The sequence below is a fragment of the Stenella coeruleoalba genome, assembly GCF_951394435.1.
Source record: "Stenella coeruleoalba genome assembly, chromosome: 14".
Taxonomy (NCBI): Eukaryota; Metazoa; Chordata; class Mammalia; order Artiodactyla; family Delphinidae; genus Stenella; species Stenella coeruleoalba.
In genome coordinates, this window is record NC_137160.1 from 63477676 (window position 1) to 63502005 (window position 24330).

At 54.8% G+C, this 24330-nt stretch overlaps 2 protein-coding genes across 8 annotated transcripts in view; both read left to right on the forward strand.

The window, feature by feature from the left end:
• The window catches only part of THAP7 (THAP domain containing 7), a 191148-nt gene that overhangs the window by 61858 nt on the left and 104960 nt on the right, over positions 1-24330 (forward strand). The gene's annotated exons all lie outside the window — the stretch shown is intronic.
• The window catches only part of MED15 (mediator complex subunit 15), a 61530-nt gene that overhangs the window by 34238 nt on the left and 2962 nt on the right, over positions 1-24330 (forward strand). For 4 of the 7 annotated variants that reach the window (XM_079942287.1, XM_079942285.1, XM_079942289.1 and 1 more), the window contains 10 exons: positions 5799-5850; positions 7413-7442; positions 8861-9073; positions 14894-15108; positions 16205-16543; positions 17611-17739; positions 22785-22921; positions 22999-23126; positions 23228-23362; positions 23441-23504. In XM_079942287.1, coding sequence (XP_079798413.1) covers positions 5799-5850; positions 7413-7442; positions 8861-9073; positions 14894-15108; positions 16205-16543; positions 17611-17739; positions 22785-22921; positions 22999-23126; positions 23228-23362; positions 23441-23504 — 1442 coding nt within the window. Of the gene's footprint in view, positions 1-4075; positions 5558-5798; positions 5851-7412; positions 7443-8860; positions 9078-14864; positions 15109-16204; positions 16544-17610; positions 17740-22784; positions 22922-22998; positions 23127-23227; positions 23363-23440; positions 23505-24330 lie in introns of those variants that run through there. The other 3 variants (XM_079942286.1, XM_079942290.1, XM_079942291.1) reach the window with 3 other exon arrangements.

A 24330-nucleotide genomic window follows, 5' to 3' on the forward strand; every position in this document is an offset into this window, starting at 1 on the left:
GTTTCATCCCTGTAATTTCATCCCTATTCCTGGCATCTGTGAGACGACTGAGAGGATTCATCACACGCCTGATCTCTTTGGCACTAGCATAGTCTGTGCAACCACACCCTCAGCCTTCTCTCCAGAGCACACATTCCTACAGTGAATCTCCTAATTTTAGTGTTTCTTTGTAATCTGAATAGCCTGGGAATTTCCGAAACCAAGTCCAGGTTCCTTTATGCTTAACGGTTCTTCCCTCAGTTTCTTTCTTTACTCCCAATTTCACTGTAAGCAACAAGAAGAAAGCAGGCCAGGACTTCTCTGGTGGCACAGTGGTTAAGAATCCACCTGCCAGTGCAGGGGACACAGGTTCGAGCCCTGGTCCGGGAAAATCCCACATGCCGCGGAGCAACTAAGCCCGTGCGCCACAACTACTGAGCTTGTGCACCACAACTGCTGAGCCCACATGCCACAGCTACTGAAGCCCGCGTGCTCTAGGGCCCGTGCTCTGCAAAAAAGAGAAGCCACTAGCCCCTGCTCGCCACAACTAGAGAAAGCTTGTGTGCAGCAACGAAGACCCAACGCAGCCAAAAATAAATAAATAAATAATTTTTTTTAAAAAAAGAAGAAAGCAGGCCAGACCTTCCACACTGTGTTTGGAAGTCTACTCAGCCAAATATCCAGGTTCATTGCTTACAAGGTCTGCCTTCCTCTCAACTAGGGTACGATTCAGCTAGACTTTTGGACACTGTATGACAGGGGTTCTCTGTGCTCTTGTTTCCAATCACACGTTCCTCTTTCCCCTGAGCCCTCACCAGAAACACTTTTAACATTCACCTTTTTCCCAGCATTCTGTTCCTGATGACATCTGTATTCTCTCAGATGACATGAGCTTTCTGACCAGCTCCTTTTCTTCCTTTGAGTCCTCAGTAACAGAGTGTTTACCATGCGTGTTCCCACCAACAGTATTCCCTGTGGCCTGGCTCCCTCTTGCCTGCCCCTTATTTCTTGTGAACCCTCTTGCCTGCCCCTTATTTCTTGTGAACTAGGTGTTCGATCAAAAGAGCACAGTATGCAGGGGTCTTGTTAGCAAGAAGGCATTAGAGGTGGTGCCTTATATTTCTGGGTGTCTTGATTTTCCCACAAGGCCACAGTTGATCAGGAGTTGGGAGAGTGACAGTCTGACTCTTTTATGAAGTTTCCCATCCACTTGTCAGCTGATGATTCCATCGTTTAACTGGGCGTTGCAAACTGGTACTTGTCCTGAATTCTGGCTTTTCTTCCACATTTATTAGATGGAATTGTCTTGCAAGGAAAGGTTTTCTTTCATCCACCAGTGCTACTTGGTTGCTTGAAACACAGCCTGTTCGGGACCATCAGGAGTACTGACTGTCTTGTGGAATTGCTGCCCTTCGTACCCAGGGGCAAGTCCCGGGGCCTGGGGGTGGGGTGAGGCTGCTTCTCTTCCTGTGAGTGGTGGTGTGAGCATGGCTCTGCATCAAGCGAGTTTCAGGCCTTGCAGCCGTTCATTTTGATGTGTCCCCAGTGGCTGCTCACAGGCACATTCCTGACCCCTTGGGGCCCCTGTCACAACCCCTTAGTCTTTTGTAGCTTGCGTGCATCTTGGCCCAGAATCAGCTGTTGCTCTAAGGAGCCCTGTTCCTTTTCAAGGGTGAAATGGTACTTGGGGCTTGCAGTGTGGGCATGGGGCTGCTCACAGCTTCTGCGCTTTTTTGTGAACAGAGCTAGGGAGTCATATGTTTTTGAAACAACAACCTCAAAACCCCATAATTTCACATTGATATTTCCAATTACAGGGTTTTACTTTTATTTTAAACATGTATCTGCTCTCTTTTGTGAATATCTTGTCTTCTAATGTCATTGGCATAATTACGCTAAAATACTTTCAGAATAAACAGACCAATATTAGCACTAATATTAGTAGCAAATAACAAAATGTGGAGTGAAGTTTAAGATTTCTTTACAGCTCTGTGTGTACTTAGAATGTACCGCTTCCCCTACGGACATATGTTTTTTTTGTTTTGTTTGCTTTTTGTTTTTTAAAATGATCAATCAAAGGAACTCTTTTCCCTATGATTCTGACACCAACTTGATATCAGCTCATATGTTTGGTTGGTTTTGCATTTTTAGGAATTGTACTTTTTTTTTTTTAATTTTTGGCTGTGTTGGGTCTTTGTTGCTGCACGCGGGCTTTCTCTAGTTGTGGTGAGCCGGGGCTACTCTTCGTTGCAGCGCGCGGGCTTCTCATTGCGGTGGCTTCTCATTGCGGAGCATGGGCTCTAGGCACGCAGGCTTCAGTAGTTGAGGCTTGTGGGCTCTAGGCTCAGTTGTTGTGGCGCACGGGCTTAGTTGCTCCGCGGCATGTGGGATCTTCCCAGACCAGGGCTCGAACCCGTGTCCCCTGCATTGGCAGGCGGATTCTTAACCACTCTACCACCAGGGAAGTCCCTGGTGATTTTTTTTTCTTTTGATTTGGCTTTGTCTTCAATTTGGTAAAAGATTACATACTTCCAATGTGAAAGCTGTATAACAAGGTGGGAAGTTTCATTTCCAGGCCACTTCCTGATACCTCTGGGGATTTAATTGTTGATCTGCAGCATTTCTTTTTGCAGGTATAAAGCAAATATACATGTTCAGATTCCCCGAGTCTTATACAAAAGGTATAACAGTGTAGCGTCTAGTGTGTGGCCTGTGGCATCTTACCTGGAGCATGTGTGTCCTTCCTGTTGCTCCCTCCACATCCATGAGGGGATTCGTCCTCCACCTTTGCTGTCAGGCCCTCATACAAGACTTGTACAGGTTAGACAAAGTGTATAAACTGCAGGAAGCTTTTTTCCCACATTTCTGTCTTCTCACCTGCAAACCAGCCCGCTAGTAGTACCTGCCTCACTGGGCAGTTGGAAGAATTAAGTGTGTTAATTATTTGTAAAGCATTCAGAGCTGTGCCTGGCCCGGAGTCAGTGCAGCGTGTGAGCTGTCACTGCTGTGCTCTGGCCGTACCCAGCCTGGATGCTTGTATTTTTGCTGTCAGGAGGGGGAGATGATAAAGGTGGAGTGAAGATAAGGGAGGTACATGCTCCTCGGCCCATTTCTGGGACTGTCCTGGAGCGGGGGTGCCTTGGAGCAGAAGAGGGGTCATAACCTCTCTGTCTGCATGGAGGCTGGGAACTCTCACGCCCAGGGAAGCCAATCTAGACATAGAGTAAGGCAGGTGCCCTGGGGAGTCAGAGGAGGATCAAATCAGCAGGCCTGAAGCACTCTACCCTCAACGTGCTGGGTGATGTATTTACCCACAGGAGCGCCCCTTGGTGGCAGTGTGACTGACCACTCCCTGTGCCCGCTTCTCCTGTCAGGTGGTTGCTGCTCCCCTCTGTCCCCTTCAGGCCTCCTCATGCTGGTCTGGTCCCCAGAGCCTCTGCTGCACTGGGCTGTGGGCAGCCTCAGTGGGCGCAGACCCTGGGTGCCTTGTGCCCACCTGGCTCCAAGCACTCGGTCCTGGTTCTGTGCCAAGGGCTTCGGGGACATGCTCCTGAGCCCCATTTACTGTATCTTGTGTCGGAGTAAAATATCTGGTTGCTGGTTTTGTTTTGTTTTGTTTTATAACTGAAGTATAGTTGATTTACAATGTTGTGTTTTTTCCTTACGGCAAAGTGATTCAGTTATACATATGTATATTTTCTATTATGGTTTATCACAGGATATTGAATATAGATCCCTGTGCTATACCTTGTTGTTTATCCATTCTGTATATAATAGTTTGCATCTGCTAACCTCAAACTCCCGGTCCATCCCTCCCCTAGCACCCCCCACCCCCGGCAACCACAACTCTGTTCTCTATGTCCATGAGTCTGTTTCTGTTTCATAGATAAGTTCATTTATCATATTTTAGATTCCACATATAAGTAATACCATATGGTATTTGTCTGACTTACTTCGCTTAGTATAACAATCTCTGGGTCCATCCATGTTGCTACAAATGGCATTATTTCATTCTTTTTTATGACTGAATAATATTCCATTGTATATATACATACTACATCCTCTTTATCCATTCATCTGTCAGTGGACACTTAGGTGCTTCCATGTCTTGGCTGTTGTAAATAGTGCTGATGTGAACATAGGGGTGCACGTATATTTTTGAATTAGAGTTTTCTCTGGATATATGCCCAAGAGTGGGATTGCAGGATCATATGGTAATTCTATTTTTAGTTTTTTGAGGAACCTCCATACTGTTTGCCATAGTGGCTGCATCAGTTTACATTCCCACTAACAGTGTTGGAGAGTTCCCTTTTCTCCAAACTCTCCAGCATTTGTTGTTTGTGGACTTTTTAATGATCTGGTTGCTTTTTAAACCTGCTTCCTCTTGCTTCACCTTTTATGGAAGTAGAAAAAGCTCCACAAATTCTTTTAAGATTTCTCCAACCCAAAAGATGGCCAAGGCCTTACTGAGATGTCAGCTCTTGACCTGGCAAGCTCCCCGTCCTTGGCCACCTCATTTCGGAGCTTCCTTTAGCCCCCACTTTCCTTGTGCCCCACTCACCACCCTGTTGTCCTTCAAGGACCAGCCTGGTCAGGTGATCAGTGGGATCTTTTCCTCCCAGAAATTTGTGGGGGGCATTGGGAGGGGGAGTGTTGAACACATCTCCCATGTGTCCTGTCCTTTGGTACCTGCCCTGTGGCCTCCCTGGGCCTTTCCCCCACGTTTTCCTCTGCTGATTCCATGGCTGAGAAAACAGTGGTGGGTGAAGTTTGAGATCAATGAGGGCTGATGGGGGTTACAAAGTGTGCTTATGTTGTTAACATTCGTCTGAGGCCCCCTTCATGTGTTTCCCTTGGAGGTGTTCTCATGACGGCAGGTTCACTGTCTGTCCCAGGCTCACGGGTTGTCCCCTGTGGTGGGTCCTGGGCTGCGGGAGTCGTCTCCTCTGGCTGCTGTTGAGTGGACTCAGTGTCATGGTGACTTAGGCGGGGGTCAAGTGAGCAGGCGGGGTGAAAGCTCTGCCCTTTCTGCCTGCCTTGCCAGAAAGATGGTCCAGCTTCTCTGAAATAAGATTTTAGTTACGAACATCCCTTCTTTGACCCCAAGACAAACTCACAGTAGTGATTTCCCTGGAACCCCTGGAGTGAGTGTCCTTGGTTACAAAGAGGACAAATGGTGGAAGGCAGGCCCTGCTGGGAGGTTCCAGAAACACAGCGAGAACCAAGAGGGCCCTGGGCAGTGGCCTTCACCTGCTTCCTTGAGCGGCACTGTGCCCTCTCCCTGGGCCGTGCAGTGAATTCAGATCAGTGGGAGCTGGGGAAAGCACAGCCAGGGCGCCCAGCCAGATTTGCATGCAAATATGACGTCAGCAGTGGAAAAGCAACAGGCTGGTGTGAAAAGCGAAAGTACTTTGGTACAAATGGAGCAAAGACAAAAGCGGCCCTCCTGTGTCTACTTCTGAGATGCCCTGTGACCCCGGGCCAGCCCCTCTGCAGAAAGACGGGTGCCTGAGCCCCGCCCCGTGACCCTCGCCAGGGTTTACAGCAGGGCGGGGGAGCAGCGTCTTCTAGTGTCTTGGTACCTTCTTGGTTTTCTGTTTCTTTGTGCCTTTTGTTGTTCTGTGGTAGCCGAGCTCTGCCGGCCTTTCCCAGAGGGATGGATTCCAGAGGAGGCCGAGCCAAGCTGGCGAAGACAGACAGACAGGGACGGCTGCCATCCCTGCCTTCAGGAGGAACGCAGCAGGGCCAGGGCGGGAAGGGGCGTCACTCGGCCTCACTTCTGCGTCTGGGATTAAACTGCTTCCTGTTTTTGCTTTTAGGATGAATACCTTTCTCTCGTGGCCAGGCTCATTATCCATTTTCGAGACATCCGTAAGTAAAACATCACATCTCTGGGTGGTTGTGGTCGCCGTGAGAGCCCGGCCAGTCGAGGCCCCAGTGCCTGAGGCAGGATGTCTGTGGACAGCGCCTGCTTTCTGGGAAGTTCTTCATGGCTTCGCATTTGATTCCATGTTTCCCATCCTCCCAGAGCCTCAGCCTGAAACGTGCTGATTGTGGCCTAATGGAGATGTTAGTGTCCAAGTGGTCTGGGCTGGACTGCTCTTTTTGCTTGTCTGCTTAATCTCCCTTTTTGAAGGACTGCTGCTTTGATCTCTAGGCAGTTCCTGAATAAGCAAAGTCCACCCTGGAATAGACACTTCCTTCCCTGATGCCTGGTTTTTTTGACCCATGGAGGCTGGACCTAACTGTGTTCCCGTCAGGCTGGAAGCTTCTGGGGCCAGCTTTCTCAGCGCCACCCTGCACTCCCTGCCCTGGTGAGGGCCCAGCCCCACAGCATCCCAGTTCCTCTTCTCCAGGGCCGCTGGCCGCTGCGCGGTGGGTGGGGGGCGGTGGGGGGTGGGGCGTGGTTACAGCCACAGCGCCTCCTGCCGGCCTGCAGTGGGGTGACCACAGGAGGCAGGTTCCTCCCACGTAGCCTGTCCATGGGGTGGCTGCTCCCTGTGGCTGTTGAGACAGCTGTGGCGTCAGCGTCACTCATCTCAGAGGGAGACATTGGGGACCCCAGAGTCCTTGCAGGGCCATTGCTTCTTTCCACAGTAACTTTTTACCAGACTGGCTAGCCAGATGAACCTCACTTGATTTCACTTTCTTTGCTGTGTTTGGGAAGGGCCCATGGTGTTTGGAACAAGAGGAGCCGCCACTAGAAGCCTGGGGCATGAGCAGCCTGGCCAGGACCCCGTCTGTACTGGCAAGGGCTCGGCCTTTCGGGCTGGCTGGCCCATTTGGGAGCTGGCCCTGGCACGGCAGTGCACAAAGCCCTTTGGCGGGGGTGCCCACAACTGCCTCACCCCCAGCAGAGGGTGGAACTGTTGTGGCAGTTCCCTGCCCGTCCTGGGGCTGGCTGGATCCAGCTTCTAACCAGCCTTGGACAGACTCAGTTTCCTCATCCAGAAAATGAGGATGCTGCCTCCCTAACCAGAGTGGGCTGAAAATGGAGGTGTTGTGGGCCCAACGTAGATCCCTGAAGCGCTCTTGTTTGTGGCTTGGGGCCTGTGCTAAGAGCCCTGGCCTGGGAAGGAGGGAACTAGAGGAGACCCAGCACCAGCCTCCACCTGGGGGCTGTTCTCCAGGGCCCAGGTTGACCGTGGGGTGGTTCTGCACCCTCTCGCTCCTGGCCTCCTTGTGTGTCAGTGCTGCCAGGGGTGGGACACATACATGTATTCACACATGTTCACACACACACACACACACACACACACACACACTCTGAAACTCTGAGGTATGTTTTGTCTAGTTTCTAGGCAGGGTCAGTTCAGTGTTAGCAAATGACCTCTGGGCGAATGCCTTCAGCACTGACTTAGCGTGGAAATATATGGTTACAGAAAAACTTTGTTTACTTTGGTTTCTTTTCTTTTTTTTTCTTTTATATATAGATAACAAGAAATCACAAGCTTCTGTCAGTGGTAAGAGTTTCTCCTTTTGGAATTAAAGTTTTTCCCAACCTTGGCTACAGAGTAGCAGGAATGGGATGGTGGGTGCTGCGTGTGCCTGGGGTTAAGCTGTTACCGGAGGAGGAAGTTCCTGGAGAGACAACCTCGGGTTCCGGAGAACTGCCAGCTCCTGGCCCACCAGGCACCCTCCTCCTGGTGACCGTGGAGTTGGACGATACCACCCCATCCCATTCCTCCCGCAAAAAAAAAATGATGAAAACTCACACGATTATTGAATATTATCTAAAATTTTGAGCTCTCTGGGAGAGAACTAGTATGGTATAATGCTGTGCTCAGCATAATGATCTGTAGTAGCATTTAGAGAATAACTATGAATTCACTTTCTTAAGTTACAAAGTTTCTTTGTAAGTTAAGAATTGTCATTCTTTTTTATTTTTTAATTTCAAGGTTTTATCTCATGGGAACCCTGTTGATTTAGCGTAGGTCTCGCTGAGTGAGCTGCCAGTGAAGGGGTTTAGCAGATCCCAGTGGCCAACTAAACTCCGACTGCCGGGCGGGGAGCCACCCTGGCGGGCTGTTTGTCTTACTGTCGGCGGCACATGCCGCATGCCCAGGCTTGCCTTGGCCGAGCTGGCTGCACCTGCCTGGGGTCCCTTGGCTTGTGCAGCGATTGTTGGCCAGCCAGGGCTGGGGGGTGGTGGTGGGGGTGGGTATCAAGAGTGCTTGGCCAGGAGAATGTGTGTGTTTATTCGGTTCTGTGGCAGGGTGAGCCGGCCAGGACACACCTGCCTGCAGGTGGCTCTTTGCTGTTATAACAAGAGCCTCTGGCTCCTGCCCCAGGCCCTGGCCATTACTCACTCAGCTGGCGAGCATCTGCGGACCCCTCCCACACACCCTTGTTCTCAGGGGTCTTTCCTGAGAACTGCTCCTCAGTGGGGTCCTGCCCAGACTTAGCAAAGATGGGCTTCTGGTGCACAAGGGGACTTGTAACCTCCCTGGGACATCTACTCCTGCCCCCTTTTCTCTGGCCCCAGGCTCGGCTTACTGTGAAGAGCCCTTGACCCTTGTTTTCTCTGGATTCCCAGCTGTGTCTCACCCAGCAGGAGGGGCCTATGGCCAGGAGGGGTGGGGCCACCGCCTGCCACCGAGGGCTTGCTCGTCCCTTGGAGTCTGTCAGGACCTGGCATAGGCTAGGCTAGGGTGTGGGCTGTGCTCCCTGCCTAGGAGGTGTCCCAGCCCCTGGGGTGTGGTATGCAGCTGGGCCGGGGCTTGGGGGACTCCCGGGACTCCGGCCGCTCACCATTTGGGACACTGAGGGTGTCGAGCCTGGAGGTGGGAGGAAGCGTGTGCCCGGGAAGGCCTTATGGCCCACGGAGCCTGGCCCGGTTTGGCGGACACTGCCCTGAGACGCTGCACCCTGTGCCCCGCAGACCCTATGAATGCGCTGCAGAGCCTGACTGGCGGGCCCGCCGCGGGAGCAGCCGGCATTGGCCTACCTGCTCGGGGCCCCGGCCAGCCCCTGGGCGGGATGGGCGGCCTGGGGGCCATGGGGCAGCCGATGCCACTCTCGGGGCAGCCACCTCCTGGCACCTCGGGGATGGCCCCCCATGGCATGGCCGTCGTGTCCACGGCCGCTCCGCAGAGTGAGTACCACGCTTCTCAGAGAACCTGCCGCGCTCTCCACAGGCGGCGCGTTCTCTTCCCAGCCGGGGGTGGGGGTGGTGAGGGGGCGAGAGGAGCTGGGGAAGCTCCAGCCTGCTTTGCCTCCCAGAGGGCGAGGGACACCGAGGCCCTCTTGCCCAGGCTGAGGGAGGACTTGGAGGAGGATGGGGTGGCCTGGGACTCCATCCAAGGGGCTGTGCTTTGTAGTCAAGATAGAAACAGCTCCGTCTCAGGGTGTCCTCAGCCGCGAAGCCCCATCTGTCCCTTCCAGCGTTGCCCTGGCCCCAGGCCGCCCAGGCTGTGGCTCGCATCCTGATTCCCCTCCCGAAGGAGGCGCCTGATCCTCCGCACAACTGCTTGGGCCAGGAGCAGGGTTGCAGCGCCAGCTGCCTCTGACCCAGGACCCTCTTTTTTTTAAAAAAATATTTATTTATTTTTGGGTGTGTTGAGTCTTCATTGCTGTGCACAGGCTTTCTCTAGTTGCGACGAGCGGGGGCTACTCTTTGTTGCGGTGTACGGGCTTCTCACTGCGGTGGCTTCTCTTGTTGTGGAGCACGGGCTCTAGGCGTGTGGGCTTCAGTAGTTGTGGCACGCGGGCTCAGCGGTTGTGGCTCGCGGGCTCTAGATCGCAGGCTCAGTAGTTGTGGCGCACAGGCCTAGTTGCTCCGTGGCATGTGGGATCTTCCCAGACCGGGGCTCAAACCCATGTCCCCTGCATTGGCAGGTGGATTCGTAACTACTGCATCACCAGGGAAGTCCCCCAGGACCCTCTTGATGGACATTTATGCTTGTAGACTTTTATCTAATACTGCTAAGTGCTTCAGTACTTTTTTCCCCTTATGTAACTTTTTATTTTTGAAATAGTTGAAGAGTCACAGGAAGTTGCAGAATAGCACAGAGCTCCCATGTGCCCTTCCCCCAGCTTCCCCAACGAAAACATCCTAGTACATCACCAAAACCACGACAGTGCTGTCAACTCAGGCAGACTTTATTCACATGTGACCAGTCTTTGCATGCACTCTTGCGCATGGGCGTGCATGTGTGTGGTTCTGTGAGGTCTTATCACATATGGAATGGAGTTAGCACGTGGAACCGTCACCACCAACAGGCTGTCCTGGTGCCTCCTAATAATCACACCCTCCCTCCAACCCAAAGCCCGGCAGCTGCTGATCTGTTCTCCACCTTGGTAATTGTGTCATTTTGCGAATGTTACATAAATAGAATCATGCAATATTTGACTTGTTGAGACTGGCTTTTTTTCACTCGGCCTGACGCCCTTGGGAGCCTCCAGGTGGTGTTGGTAATTCCTTCCTGTTCGCTGCTGAGTAATATTCCCTGGACTGCTGGGCCACGCACAATTCACTTCTCCGCTCACCCTTGAAGGACATATGGGTTGTTTCAGTTTGGGCTGTTAAACTAAAGCTGCTGTGAATGCTTGTGTGCATATTGTGGTGTTCCCATGTATTCTGTCTCGCGTCCCTCTCAGGAACCCTGTGATGAGGGCAGCCGCGGCCTTGAGCACCCTGTTCTTTGTTGGGTTCCCTGTGTCCGGGTCACCTTGCCCTTCTCAGAGGCCACATGCATCCTCTGTCCCACCCACTCCTGCACTGGCACCTTCTGCCCCCAGACACCCCCTTCCTCCCAGAGCTTCATTTCTCTTCCTTATTGACGTCTTGCCGTCTGACGCTTGGCTCAGTGGTTGGTTCTTCATCTCGAGCTCCCAGGTCCCCTCTTGTCAGCACACCTGTCTTTCTCTCTCTCTCTCTCTCTCTCTCTCTCTCTCTCTCTCTCTCTCTCTCTCTCTCACACACACACACACACACACACACACACACACACAGGCAGGGCGGCTTTCAGAAGGATGCTCCTTTTCATGTTATACTCGGGTGCGCTGGTTGAATTTCTTTTTTATCACAAACTTAGATTTTATAATAAAAAATAGTTTTAAGCTGTATGAGTTTAGAATGTTTTGCAGTCTGACTCCTGAGACTGTCAGTTCAGCAGTGACGCTTTGGTGGGCTGTCTTGCACCCTCCCTAGTCCAACCTTGGCCCACATCCTGTCTTCAGCTTCCGAGGGGCTTGGTCTCCTGTGTGGCACCAGTGGAAGTTAAAGTGGTCTCTACTCTCATGTGCTGCTGCTGCCTCTACAGAGACCCACCCTCCCTGCCTGTGACCTCTGGTGGCCTGGTCTACCTGAAATAAGTGTAGTGCTTGATGGGTAGTTGCTGCCCTTTTCTGACACCTCCAAACGCCACTGTGTGATGAAGCCTGCTTCGGACCTTAGTTCCACGCCCCCAGAGTGTAGGTCCTGGGTCAGAGGACTCGCAAAGGGCAGCCCAGAGCCTGCTGTGCATCTCCAGGTGACCTGGGTTAGTCACAGGAAACACACACTGCTGACTGTGGATAAGGCTGGGGCTGAGGTACAGGATACTTTTAAACTATACTTTTTTGTTTCCTTGATGAATTTTATATCCTGTGCTTGTAGAACCTACTTTAAAAATAAGCCATATTTCTGGCTGTTGCTGAGGAGCCCTCTCTCCTTCTGTGTAGACTGTGTTTTGGATTGTTGGGCTGGCAGAAGGTAGGGGCAGCTCTTTGCCCTGCTGTGCCTTGGCACGCTGCAAGGTGGGGGAAAGCAATCCTGGGATCCCTCCGTCCAGGATGTGCCAGGGCCCTTGGCAACCCCCAGCTCCGCCAGAACCCGGGGCAGATTGGAGGAGGGTGCTCCCAGTTTAGGCCTGTGAGAATTGCAGATCAGGGTCAGTCATTGAGCACACAAAATCAGCAGGCATGGAAGGAAGCAGACACACCTCAAGGAGGAGCAGAAACAATCACCAGATGTGGAGACGCCCCGGGACATAGCCATTGTTAGATATGGCCTTGGGGTGCTTAAAAAAATAAAGGTTGGACTTCCAAATGAACGGACACTGTGATACTGTATCAGGAGTGACCAAATAGATTTGAAAAGTAACCAAGTAGAACTTGTAGAGACGAGAAGTAAAGTCATCGAAAGAGGAAAGTGTGGATGAATAAACAGATTAGATACAGCTGAAGAAAGAGTTTGAACTAGAAGCTACATTTGAAGACGTTACCTAGAACGTAGCCTAGAGAAGAGGCCTCAGGAACAGGAGGGTGAGAAACGTGGAGCATGAAATCAGGAAGTCTGACGGGCATCTAAGTGCAGATGGAAGCACAGAGGGTGTGAGGAGACGATGGCCGATGAAAGCCCAGTGGACCACACAGGTTAAATAAGGCATCCATGCCCCAACCTGTTGTGAAACAGCAGGACACCAAAGGCCAGAAGACTGTCTCAGAAACAGCCATTTCTGTCAAGGAGCGAGAAGCAGACTCAGCAGACTCGGTGATGGAGTCAAGAAGACAGTAGAGGTTGTTAGAGCCCTGAGCACAGAGCTGCCAACAAAGCTGAGGAGACCTTCACTAAAAGTTTTTAAGGGCATACTTCTTTTTCCCCTCACCATTTCCTCTTACCTCTCAGACCATCCTTCCCAAGATGCCAGGTGTAAATGGGAGAAGAAACATTTTCCATATAAGGGCATAAACACGCACAAATCTAAGGTAGTGATTCTAAGCGATTTTGCACCCTGGTGAGTGTTTGGCAATATGTGGAGACAGTTTGGCTGTTACAGCTGGTGGCGGGGGGGGGGGATGCTGCTGCTGGCATCCAGTGGGCAGAGGCCAGAGATGCTGCTGAGCATCTTCCGTGTACAGGGCAGCCCCCACAGCACGGTGTTGTCTGGCCCAAGGTGTCAGGAGGGGCAAGGCTGGGAATCCTTGGTGTAAACAAAAATTACCTCTGTAAAATAATCCTTAGAGCTACCCTCTACAGGTTCTGAGCACTGTTTTGGGTCTGTAGTAGATTATTTAATTCTGAGTCCAATGTAGGGGTATGTAGTATAGCTGAGGAAACTGAGACACAGAGCAGTGACAGAGTTGGGATTTGAGTCCAGGTGTCTGGGTCCGAGGCTGTACCCCTGGCCTTTATTCTATCCTGCCTCTTAATATAAGTCTGCTGTGTGGGCATAAGAAGATAAACAGGGACCATACCAAATGGAGTCAGGAAGGGCAAATATCAAGGATATCAGGTCTATTGTGTGCATGTAAAACCTACTTTAAAAAAATGTTTAGAGAGGATTCTAAGGTCCTCATATTTGGGAAAGAGGTTTAAATGTGGATAAACTTTATACTTTGTTAAATTAAATATGCATGATAAAATTGTAAAAGTCGTTGCTAAAACAGTAGAAATAGTTTGTAAATTCCAAATCCATAGGAAAAAATGGAATGAGACAGAAACAACAAACAAAAATCCAAACGAACAAAAATCAACCCAGTCCTCCAACAAAACAGAATTCAGAAGAGGAGGAAAAAATGTCCATTATACCTCAGTAAAGCTCAAAAAAAAGAGGAAACTTAGAAGGGGAAAGACAGATACAAATAAGTTGAAAACCATAAGTAATCACAGTAAAAGTGAAGGGATAGGCTTTCCTGCTGAGACTGAATGGAAACGTAAGGAGAGGGTACAGCTCTTTAATCCTTACAGGAAACACACCTGAAATAGAAGATGCAAAAAGACTTGAAAATAAAAGGTGTGTTGGGCAATTTCCCCTCCCAGTTACTGAGTTAACCAGACAAAAATAATGAATTTAGAGAGGAGTTGAAGGATGTAGTGAGCAGCTTCGTCTAAGCCTGTGGGTGGGAAATGTGCTCACAATGGGTCCTGCATGGATGTACTCCCCACCCTGACGCTCTTCAGAAATTGTGCTGAAGGAGAGAGCCAGTCCTTCTGTGTGGTTTAAAAATGGCAGAGTCATTAGAAATGGAGGTCACCTTAGTAGCTGGTGAGGCGTGGCGCCACAAGGGCTCCTGTGGTGTTGGAACTGTGCCAGGTCTTGACCTCCATGGTGGCTGAATCTTGCCAGGTGAGAAAATTGTATAGAATTTAAACTACACACTCAGGCAAATGGGCACACATTCTGATTGTGTTATACAAAGTGCTACTATTGGGGAAAACTGGGCATAGTGTCTCTGTGTTCCTCCTTTTCATCTTTATTGAAATATAGTTCATGTACTCATATTCACCCACTTGAAGTGTACTGTGCAGGGGTGGTCAGTGCACTCACGGCATCAATTTTAAAACATTTTCATCACCCAAAGAGACCGGATCACTGAAAATCTTGTGAATGATTGTTTTTTTTATTGATTTGTTTTTAATTTTTTGGCCGCGCTGCGTGGCTGGTGGCATCTTATTTCCCTGAGCCCGGATTGAACCCATGCCCCCTGCAGTGGAAGCATGGAGTCTTAACCACTGGACCACCAGGGAAGTTCCTGAATGATTGTTTGTATCAGCATTATTTATAACTACCAAAAAGTGGAAACAACCCAGATGTCCATCAGCTGATGGACAACACAAAATGTGGGAAATCCATATAGTGGAGTATTATTCGGCAACAAAAAGAAAGGGAATACTGATCCGTGCCACAGTGTGGGTGAACCTTGTAAACGGGATGCTGAGGGGAAGGAGCCAGTCACAAAAGATCCCAGTTGTGAGATTCTGTTGATACGAAGTGTCCAGAGCAGGTGGTTCCATTGAGACGGGAAGCAGATCACTAGTTGCTGGGTCCCAGGCCTCTTGGCTGGCCTGTTCTTTCCTGTTCATTACTACTGTGATTCACTCTATAGTAAGTTCCGTCCTGTCATCGTCACCCCTGTCCCTCCCGCACTGGCGGGGGCGGCGCCTTCCCCGCTGCACCCAGTGCGAGTTCCCCGACCCGTCTGTCTCCAGCCCAGCTGCAGCTCCAGCAGGTGGCGCTGCAGCAGCAGCAGCAGCAGTTCCAGGCACAGCAGCAGGCGGCGCTGCAGCAGCAGCAGCAGCAGCAGTTCCAGGTGCAGCAGAGTGCCATGCAGCAGCAGTTTCAGGCTGTGGTGCAGCAGCAGCAGCTCCAGCAGCAGCAGCAGCAGCAGCATCTGATCAAGTTGCATCATCAGAACCAGCAGCAGGTACTAGACGCCATCGTTCTGGACCCTGGCCTTCTCCAGGGCCCCCGAGCCTGGGACGAGAATGAGTGGGCCTACTGTGTGCCGGGGGATGGATCAGGTGGCTCCTGGTGCAGGCAGTTCATGTGAGAGTCTGCCCAGGCCAGAGTGAAGCTACCCTCCACTCGTAGCACGGCCTGGACCACCCCGTGGGTGTGTGTCCTCTGAGCACACGCAGGCCTCCTGACCTGTCCCTGAGTGTTACAGTGTCTGGACGCGGCACTAATCGAGCCCTGCCTAGTGTCCCGCAGGGGTGGCCATGTCACATTAGGAGCCCTGCTTACAAGAAAACCTTTTCTCACGCACATGCTCTGCAGTCAACGCCCTGATGGGTTAAGCGTCTTTTGTCAGGCCTGTTGTGGGTTAAGGGAGGTAAGCCCTGAAGGATCCCCTGCTCTTTCCCACCTGCTCCAGGCCTTGGCTTATGCCTGCTTTTCCCGAGGCCCCTCCTGGATCTTGGCAGCTCCTCTCCCAGGGCTGACAGTGAATCTTCAGTCCCGCTCTTTTTTTTTTTTTTTTTTTTGCGGTACGCGGGCCTCTCACTGTTGTGGCCTCTCCTGTTGCGGAGCACAGGCTCCGGACACGCAGGCTCAGCGGCCATGGCTCACGGGCCCAGCCGCTCCGCGGCATGTGGGATCTTCCCGGACCGGGGCACAAACCCGTGTCCCCTGCTTTGGCAGGCGGACTCTCAACCGCTGCGCCACCAGGAAAGCCCCAGCCCCACTTTTCCTCCTCATCCTGAGCCTGGTCCTGTGACCACTCTAGGGACCAAACAGGCATCCCTGGAGAGGCTTTGGAGATCTGCGGTCAGCTGAACCTTGCCCGGCTTCTCTGGGTCTGCGCCTATATGTGACCCCTTACCAAGCCCTCCAGACCCTTCCCTGGACCCTTCCTTTGTCCTCTCAGGCCTAGAGATGGGCCAGCATCTGGTGACCAGGGCACAGGTGCACGCTTGGTGCCCTCGGTGTCCCTCTGTCTCCCGGGAGAGCATCCTGGGCAGACTTCCCAACACAGGATTCCAAGGCCGGAGAGGTGATGGGTGCTGCTTGTTCCACCCCAGATGCAGCAGCAGCAGCAGCAACAACTACAACGGATGGCACAGCTGCAGCTGCAGCAACAGCAACAGCAGCAGCAGCAGCAGCAGCAGGCTTTGCAGGCCCAGCCGCCAATACAGCAGCCCCCAATGCAGCAGCCACAGCCTCCCCCCTCACAGGCCCTGCCCCAGCAGCTGCAGCAGCTGCATCACCCGCAGCACCACCAGCCACCACCACAGCCCCAGCCGCCAGTGGCCCAGAACCAGCCATCGCAGCTCCCGCCTCAGTCACAGACACAGCCTTTGGTGTCGCAGGCTCCGGCCCTCCCCGGACAGATGCTGTATGCCCAGCCGCAGCTGAAACTCGTGAGTACCCAGGGCTCGCACAGCCGGGGCTCTTCTGGCGTCTCCTGTGCTGTAGGCGGTCTCTGGGGCGCCCTGGCTGTAGATGGAAGGTCCTCTTCTTCCAGCACCAGGACTCAGGTGGCCCTGGCCCCTGCCGGCCCGCACATCCAGATCAGCAAGGGTGCGTGCATTCCGCCAGCTGCTGCATCCAGTGTGCGACACCCCTGCTCCCGTGTGGCACCTTGTCTTCCGAGCAGCATGGCTGATTCGGTGGTAGCCACAGGCATTGTAAGATTGTGGATGATTAGATGGATGGCAACATCCATCTTCTCACTGTTGGGGGGGGGGGCAGTGTACCACCTCCCCGGGCGTCCACGGTGGTCTGCTGACCACTCAGTTCTGTTCTGAGCAGAGATCATGACCGTATTTTTGAGGGGTGTATTGATGTAAAATACGGTTATTTTCAGTCTTATGCATCTGTGTAAAAGCAGAACCAATCAGTGACATTTACATGAAAGACAAAATATTGTACTGAGTCAAGGGTAGCTGTGTCAAGGGGCCATTTAAATGTTTTTTCAACTCACTTCCTTGGTTTTTGTGGCCTTTTCTATTTGCTGTCCATTGGGTGAAGTGGGGATATGGGCCACACCTGAATCGAGTAGTGGCTGAATAGTAAGCCCCACAGGTGCAGGCTGGAGATCTGGGGAGGGTCTTGAGGAGGGTCACACCTGTCACCTGGTTTCCTTTGAGGAGTCAGGGCTCAGAGTGGGGTTCTCGTAGACCATCAGCGTGCTCTGCTTGCTGCGGTAGCTGGTGGTGACGGCTGTGTGGTGGTGTCCCATTGGGGCAGGCGTCTCGCCAGGAGAGACGGGGCTCAGTTGTGCTGACTCAGAGCCAGGCTGGCGTGGACACTTTTGATGAGCCGTGGGATAAGGGACAGCCAGTAGCGGGATATCAGCCAGGGAAGTGGTGGCAAGCCCACCCCCCTTCTCAAGGAGAGCTTAGAGACTCCGGCTCCCACAGACAGACGTGGAGGTGCTCTGCCCTGTGCCCTGGTGGCTCCAGATTGCTGCTCCCTTCCTCCTCAGGTCCGGGCTCCGATGGTGGTGCAGCAGCCGCAGGTGCAGCCCCAGGTGCCGCAGGTGCAGCCCCAGGTGCCACCGCAGACAGCAGTGCCGACGGCTCAGGCCTCCCAGATAGTGGGTCCCGGAGTCCAGGTGAGGGCCCAGAGCCAAGGCTCTGGAGGTGCCGGCCAGTGCATGTCCCCCGCGCTATGGTGAGGGTCCTGGTTGGATCAGGGCCTGTCCCTGGGGACCTTGGGTGGAAGCCCCGCCCGGCCGTGTCTGGGCCCCCGGCTTCACAGGGCACAGGCTGTTCCCACCTCCCGTGATGCCCCACATCTTCCCTCTTCCCTTCTCCTCCAAGAGGGCATTGGTGAGAGCATCACGATCTCTTCTTACCTCAGCCCTGAGCATGGGGCTGGGGGGATAGTAGCTCTCTAGAAACTGGGAAGAGCACGAGGACGGTGGCATGTGGCTCTGGTGGTCAGCACAGACTTGTGCCATGGCCCCTTGCCCTGCTGACTTGCAGGGCTCACCCCTGTGTGGCACGTGTGGCACATGTGGCCCAGGTCCACCATGCCCACCCTCCGCAAATCAGATGTCGATGGGATGGAGGAGACCTTCCGGCCTTGCCTAGTAGAGGCCACAGCCTCCTTGGTGTCTGGGGTGGGAGGCTGGGCCTCATGACTTCTCCATAGACGCCCCCCTCACCTATGTCCAGTCCCCGGCCTTGGTTCCTCCTGTCTCCACCCAGCAGTGGCAACACTGATAGTCTGGCTCAGAAGAGCGTTGGCTTTAGACAGAGCCGATGTGGTGAGACCCCAGGGGCGACCCGGCCACCCCGGTGCTGTGCGGCACTGGGCTGCCGTGCTGAGTGTCCCTGCCAGCTCCTGCCCTGCTCACTCCCCGAGTCCGCTGAGCTCCCTGTCTGGGGCACTGGACCGTGTGGTAAGCACTGCTGGGATGCCGTGTGTTCCCTTAGCATTGGCGGGAGGCTCAGAAATGGTCCTTCCTGGTCCCCGCCACATGGCTGGAGTCCGTGGGAAACACACCGCTGAGGGGAACTGTGGCGTTTGGAGGTAGCTCTTGGTCACTGCGCCACATCACCAGCTTGCCCACCTGTGGTATTATGTGCAACAAACCACGGACATCATGTCTGTAGCTGGGGCAGGGCTGGAGGCCTTGTATGACAATGTTGGCGTCCTCTGCCACCACCCTGTGTGTCCCAGCCTTGTCCCCAGGCCTCCTGGGGCTCTCTGCTCTCGGTGTCCTGTGCAGAGTGTGGTCAGAGTTGGGATGGCAGCAGCGGCATGGAGTGACCGCCCAGCCGGTGGAAGCCGCTGCCCTTGCTGCCTCTCAGGTCTGGTAGGAGAGTGGGAGGCTTGGCCCTCTGACCTGGCAGCTTCCATCCTGAAGCAGAACTTCCCTTTTCACCCCAGTTCTTGGTGTTTGGGAAGCGAGCAGCCGAAGAGTTGCCGTCTTCCAATGGTCCAGGCCCCACCTGCTGGTTCGTAGGCTTCTCGCTTGGGTAGGTGGACTCCCTGCAGCTTCCTGGGCGCCCATCATTCTCCTGCAGTGGCCGAGGGGGATGCGCTCCATTCCCCATGCCAACCCCTTGGCTGTGCTTCCCTTCCTGGTAGTCAAATGCCTTTGCTTCTGCTGGAGGTCCCAGTCCAGCCCGCGTGGGGCTTGGCCGTGGGCTTGATCACCTTGAGGGTAACCTTGATTTGTAACCTTCTGCCCCCTCGTGGAGCACGGAGGGCTGACAGCCGGCAGGGCTGAGGCAGGCGTGGGCTCTTCTCCCCAGGTGGGGACTCGGGTAGCTGGGTGGAGAGGAGGCGCCACCACTCATACCTGCGAGCGGGTTTGGTTTTCTGAGGATGTACCTTCAGGGTTTATGGGAGGGGTGTCCACCCCATCCTGAGTGAGAGGCCAGCCTTGGGCAGAGTGGAAATGAGGCCTCACCCTGCCTGCGGGGCCGCACTGTGGGTTCCCAGGTCTGGCGCAGGTATGTGTGGGGTGCTCGTGCAGGTCCCTGGGGGCCAGTTGGCTGCCTTACTGTGTGGATCTAGCAGCAGTGGGGTTCCCAGGGTGCAAGGAGACCCCTGAGGGAGAATCTCTGGATTCACAGCCTTTTTTTTGCAACCTCGGTGGCAACAGTGGACAAGACAAGGCTACAGATATTCTGACCCTAAAACTAGAAAACAGGTGGTGGCTGTAGAAGGTGGGAGAGGTTGAGGGGAGTATAAGCAAGGGAAGCATTTCAAGCGGGAGAGCCTGCTTGGCTTCTTTTCTTTCCGGTTCTCTAGGATTTTGTGTGTGGCTTCTTTCTTTTTCACGTTACAATAGAAGTAAAAGGTTGTCCTGTAATTAGAGTCCCTTGGTCAGTGTTGCCTTCCGTGGCTGTGTGCTGTTCCTCTTATGAACGTATCCTGCTGTCCTTAATTATTGTCTTGTTCTCGGATCCTGAGGTTACTTCTGGTTTTTTGCTGTTAGCCGTGGTGCATGGCAGGTCCTGGACCGTTTGCTGACATTTCCCAGAGTGACTCACGGGGGCATTTTGAGGCTCTCGATCGTACCAGCTGGTCACCTACCAGGAGGTCGACACATACGTGCGGGGCCCACGCATTTGACCTCAGAACACGGGGTCCAGTGTGTGTGTGAAAGAGGTGCTGGGATGGGGGCCCAGGTGGCGGCCCCCAGGCCTGGTCTCTCAAGTCTGCCCTCTCAGAGCAGAGGAGGGGGGCCTCATTGTGCGCTTGGTGGTGCTGGGGCCTGATGGGTGGTGGGGCTCACAGCCCAGGCTGGAGTTTGGGATTTGGGTGTTTCAGGAAAATCAGTGAACACTGTTCTGTATGCCTGACTCTGACATTAACTTGTGTAGATGAGAGAGATGTCCCCGTCACATCCCTGTCCAGCGGGGCGCTGGACTAGGACTCAGCGCGAGAGCCACACCCCATGATGGCAGGTGAAAACCAGGACAGGATGCGTCTCCATTTCCCAGCAGCCCCTGTGCTTTGGTCTTCCTGCTTCCTGTTCTTCCAGCATTCGGAAGCTTAGCTGTCATTCTTACGTTACAGACCCGCTTCCCTGATGTGTGTGTGTGGAACAGTGTGTGGAATGGGCTGAGCACACCCTGCGCCCCCTCCTCTCCCACTGGGCCCTCCACCATGGCCGCTCGGGGCCTCCCTGGGCGGGTGTGTGTTGGGAGGAGGAGTCGTGGCCTGGCTCGTCCAATACTGTAGACGTCTGGTGTGTCTCGTTAGGATCTGTGGTCAAGAGAAAACCAGCTTTCCACCTCGGGAGCTCTGTGACCAGAAAAACAGTCCGCAGAGATCAGAGTCAAGCTTTTCATTCCTGATGACTTTGTTTCTTCTGGGAAGAAATAGCGTCTCTTTCACACCACCTGAGTGCTTCTGGGCCTCTCTTGCTCTGGAAGGAGCACTGTTGAGCTGCCACGGGGCTCACAGCTGGGCACTCCAAAGTACAGGGTGGTGCCGGCCAGCCGTGGCCTTTGGGTGCTATCAGCCACACCCCGGGTGCAGGCAGGGGAGCCCAGCACAAAGCGTGCTCCACGCACTGACATCCCACTTAGCATCTGGCAGGGTGGGTGGTGGGCTCTTCAGGCAGCGCTCAAGTTTCGACAGACAACAGGAGAACGGCTTCCTGGCCCACACCCTGGAAGTTCTTTTGTTGGTGTGGCTGCAGGACTGTCCACTCCCAGCTCTGCATGAGGGCTGCCTCGCACCCACAGCTATTGCTGGGGTCATGTTGGCATCTGCTACTGTCTGGGTCACCCCTGGCTTGCAGTGTCTGCTGCATGCGACCTGTTGGTGAGTGTGGGACATACCTGTGATGCCAGGGGTCTCCCCGCAGACCTTTCTCCTGCCTTGGAGCCCTGCCCTGGCAGACTGCGTGGACGTCAGCACTGCCCTAGCCTCACAGATCAGCTCATCCTCCTGGGGTAGATGTTTTGTTTCCCATGGATCACCCTGCCTCCTTTCAGAACCTGGCTGGGTGGTTTTCATTTAGTTTCATCATCACATTGTGAACACATGCAGGCCCTGCTCCAGTGCCATGTCCAGCCTCGGTGTGCAGAGTGAGGGGGGCAGGCTAGAGTCAGTCTGCAGAATTGGGCAGGCTGGGAATGGAGGGTGGGGTGTGAGCTGGGCTCCAGGAAGCAGGCTCCGGAGGTGATGCTCAGTGCACAGGAGGTTGCTGGGGTGTGGGGGAAGCTCTGAGTGAAGCTGACGGGGCCTTTGGGGTGGCCCCCTGTGGCAAGCGGCTGGGCCTTTGTGCACTGTCCGCAGGCTCTGGGCAAGGCTGCTCTGCAGGGCTCATTCCGGGGCTGCTGGGCACAGGGCTGGCGGGCAGCTGTCTCCCCGAGCCGTCCGCGCTGCCAGAACTGGCATCTTGTGCCTCTCGGGTGGAAAGTAGTTACTTCCACACACCGTCGATCTTAGTCCTGGGTGTGTGATTTCCTCCCTCTGCGTTCTCGGATGAATATGGCATTGTCCTAGTGATGACAGCGGGATGGGGACCCCGCTGTGTCCGCCCTGACGAGGACTGCAGGGAGAGCCTGCCGTGCAGAGAAGGGAGCACGATGCCAAGCCGCTCCCCTCTCCCCTCTCCCAGTGGGGTCTGCTGGTCCCACAGAGGCTGCTCGGCTGCCAGACCACAGAACCCCAGGCCAGGTGTGCTGGCAGGGGTGACAAGGGGAGGCTTTGCTCCCGTCAGGCAGGCACAGGTGGGACACAGAACAAGATGGAGGCGTCCCCACTGCCCTGCAGCTGGGCTTGACCTTGGTGCTGTCAGAGCTGGGGCTGCCTGTGGCCTGAGGGGTCTTGTTGAGGTTTGTGGGACGGTCCTGCCTGTCATAGAGCGCAGGCCTCACTGCCCTCCCATGCCCACAGGCTCCCACACTCACGAGGCAGGGACCTGAGGGTGTCCCATCGCAGCCCAGAAGCCCCCGCCAGGAGCAGAGGGCCACCCAGCCCGGCCCTTCTGCCAGCGTCTTGGTCACTGTGTGTTTGCGTGGGCACCCACAGGTGGGGGCGTGTGCCCGTGTTTGTATTTGAGAGGCGGGGCATCAGAGAAAGACCAGGGTGTATGGCGAGGCTGCGAGAGAGAAGGGGCTTGTGAGTGGGGAGTGGGGGGGGGGGCGTGGGGCGGGTGAGCAGGCTGAGCCCCTCCCCCTCCAGGTCAGCCAGAGTGGCCTCACCATGCTGTCGTCACCGTCGCCGGGCCAGCAGGTGCAGACCCCGCAGTCGATGCCCCCTCCCCCCCAGCCGTCCCCGCAGCCCGGCCCACCCAGCTCACAGCCCAACTCCAACGTCAGGTAGGCCTGGCCCGTGCCCCTCCCCACTTGGCTTGCAGGCCCAGGCTCATGGCCGCGCTCCCTTTCGCTCTGCACAGCTCCGGCCCTGCCCCGTCCCCCAGCAGCTTCCTGCCCAGCCCTTCGCCGCAGCCCTCCCAGAGTCCGGTGACGGCGCGCACCCCGCAGAACTTCAGCGTCCCCTCCCCAGGACCTTTGAACACGCCTGGTAAGTCGGACCCAAGGCGGGCACAGTCCGGGGCCCTGCGAGGTGAGGGGCTGACGACCCTTCGTGGGCTGGGGCCGTGCTCACTGGGCCGTGTCCCGCAGTGAACCCCAGCTCCGTCATGAGCCCCGCGGGCTCGAGCCAGGCCGAGGAGCAGCAGTACCTGGACAAGCTGAAGCAGCTGTCCAAGTACATCGAGCCCCTGCGCCGTATGATCAACAAGATCGACAAGAACGAAGGTGGGGGCCGGGCGGGCGGGCCGGGGGCAGGGCCTGCAGACGCCCAGGCCCTTGTCTGAGTGCCTCCTTCTGCCCCAGACAGAAAAAAGGACCTGAGTAAGATGAAGAGCCTTCTGGACATACTGACAGACCCCTCCAAGCGGTGAGCTTTGCCCCTAGGCCCATGGGGGGAGGTGGTGCTGCGCCCACACCTCACAGAGGGTCCCCAGCTGCTTGGCTGGCCTACCCTGTGGCCCTCAGAGCCCTGCCTCACTGGGCTACTGGCCTTGATGGGCTTCAGTCTGACCTGCAGCCCTGCCCCTGATTTGCTGGTGGCCTTGGGCAAGTGACTGTTTCTTAGTTACCCCATCTGCAAAAGGGGCAGCTGAGCTCGAAAGCGCTGGCTGTGGGAGGGAACTGGGACGGCGTCTGAGAAGCACTTGGAAGGCAGAGGACACGCACTCATGTCCTTTCCCTTGCCCACTGGCCGTGGGGCTGCTGAACACCAGAGCTCAGCCAGCGCCACCTCCTGTGCATGGACTGGCCTTGGGATTCCTGCCCTCTCCCCAGGCCTTGGCTCAGGCCAGGCTCCCCTTCCAGAACGTCCTCCCTGTTCTGCTCATCTGGGCAGAATGCTGGGCACTGAGGAGTGGGCCTGTTGGCGGTGGACAGCCCTCCAGGCCCTCATTGGGGTCATCGGGATGGGGGGCAGGGGCCTGGCCTCTGTCTTTCCCCTTGATCCATCACGTGCGTGCCTTGTTCTGCCAGCCAGGACCAGCAGCTCCTGGGTGCGGGGCCATCTTGCCTTAGACTCTGGGTCTGGGAACAGCGGGTGGGCTGGCTGGGGTTCCTGGGGAGGGTTCTGGTGGCCCAGGCCTCAGGTCTCGCTCCATCCAGAGGAGGCCAGACGGTGAGTGGTTGAGATGAGAACATGAGAGCTGCCGGCTCCCCTGTCCTCCCACGTGGAGAGTCAGCCACATCTTCTCCCC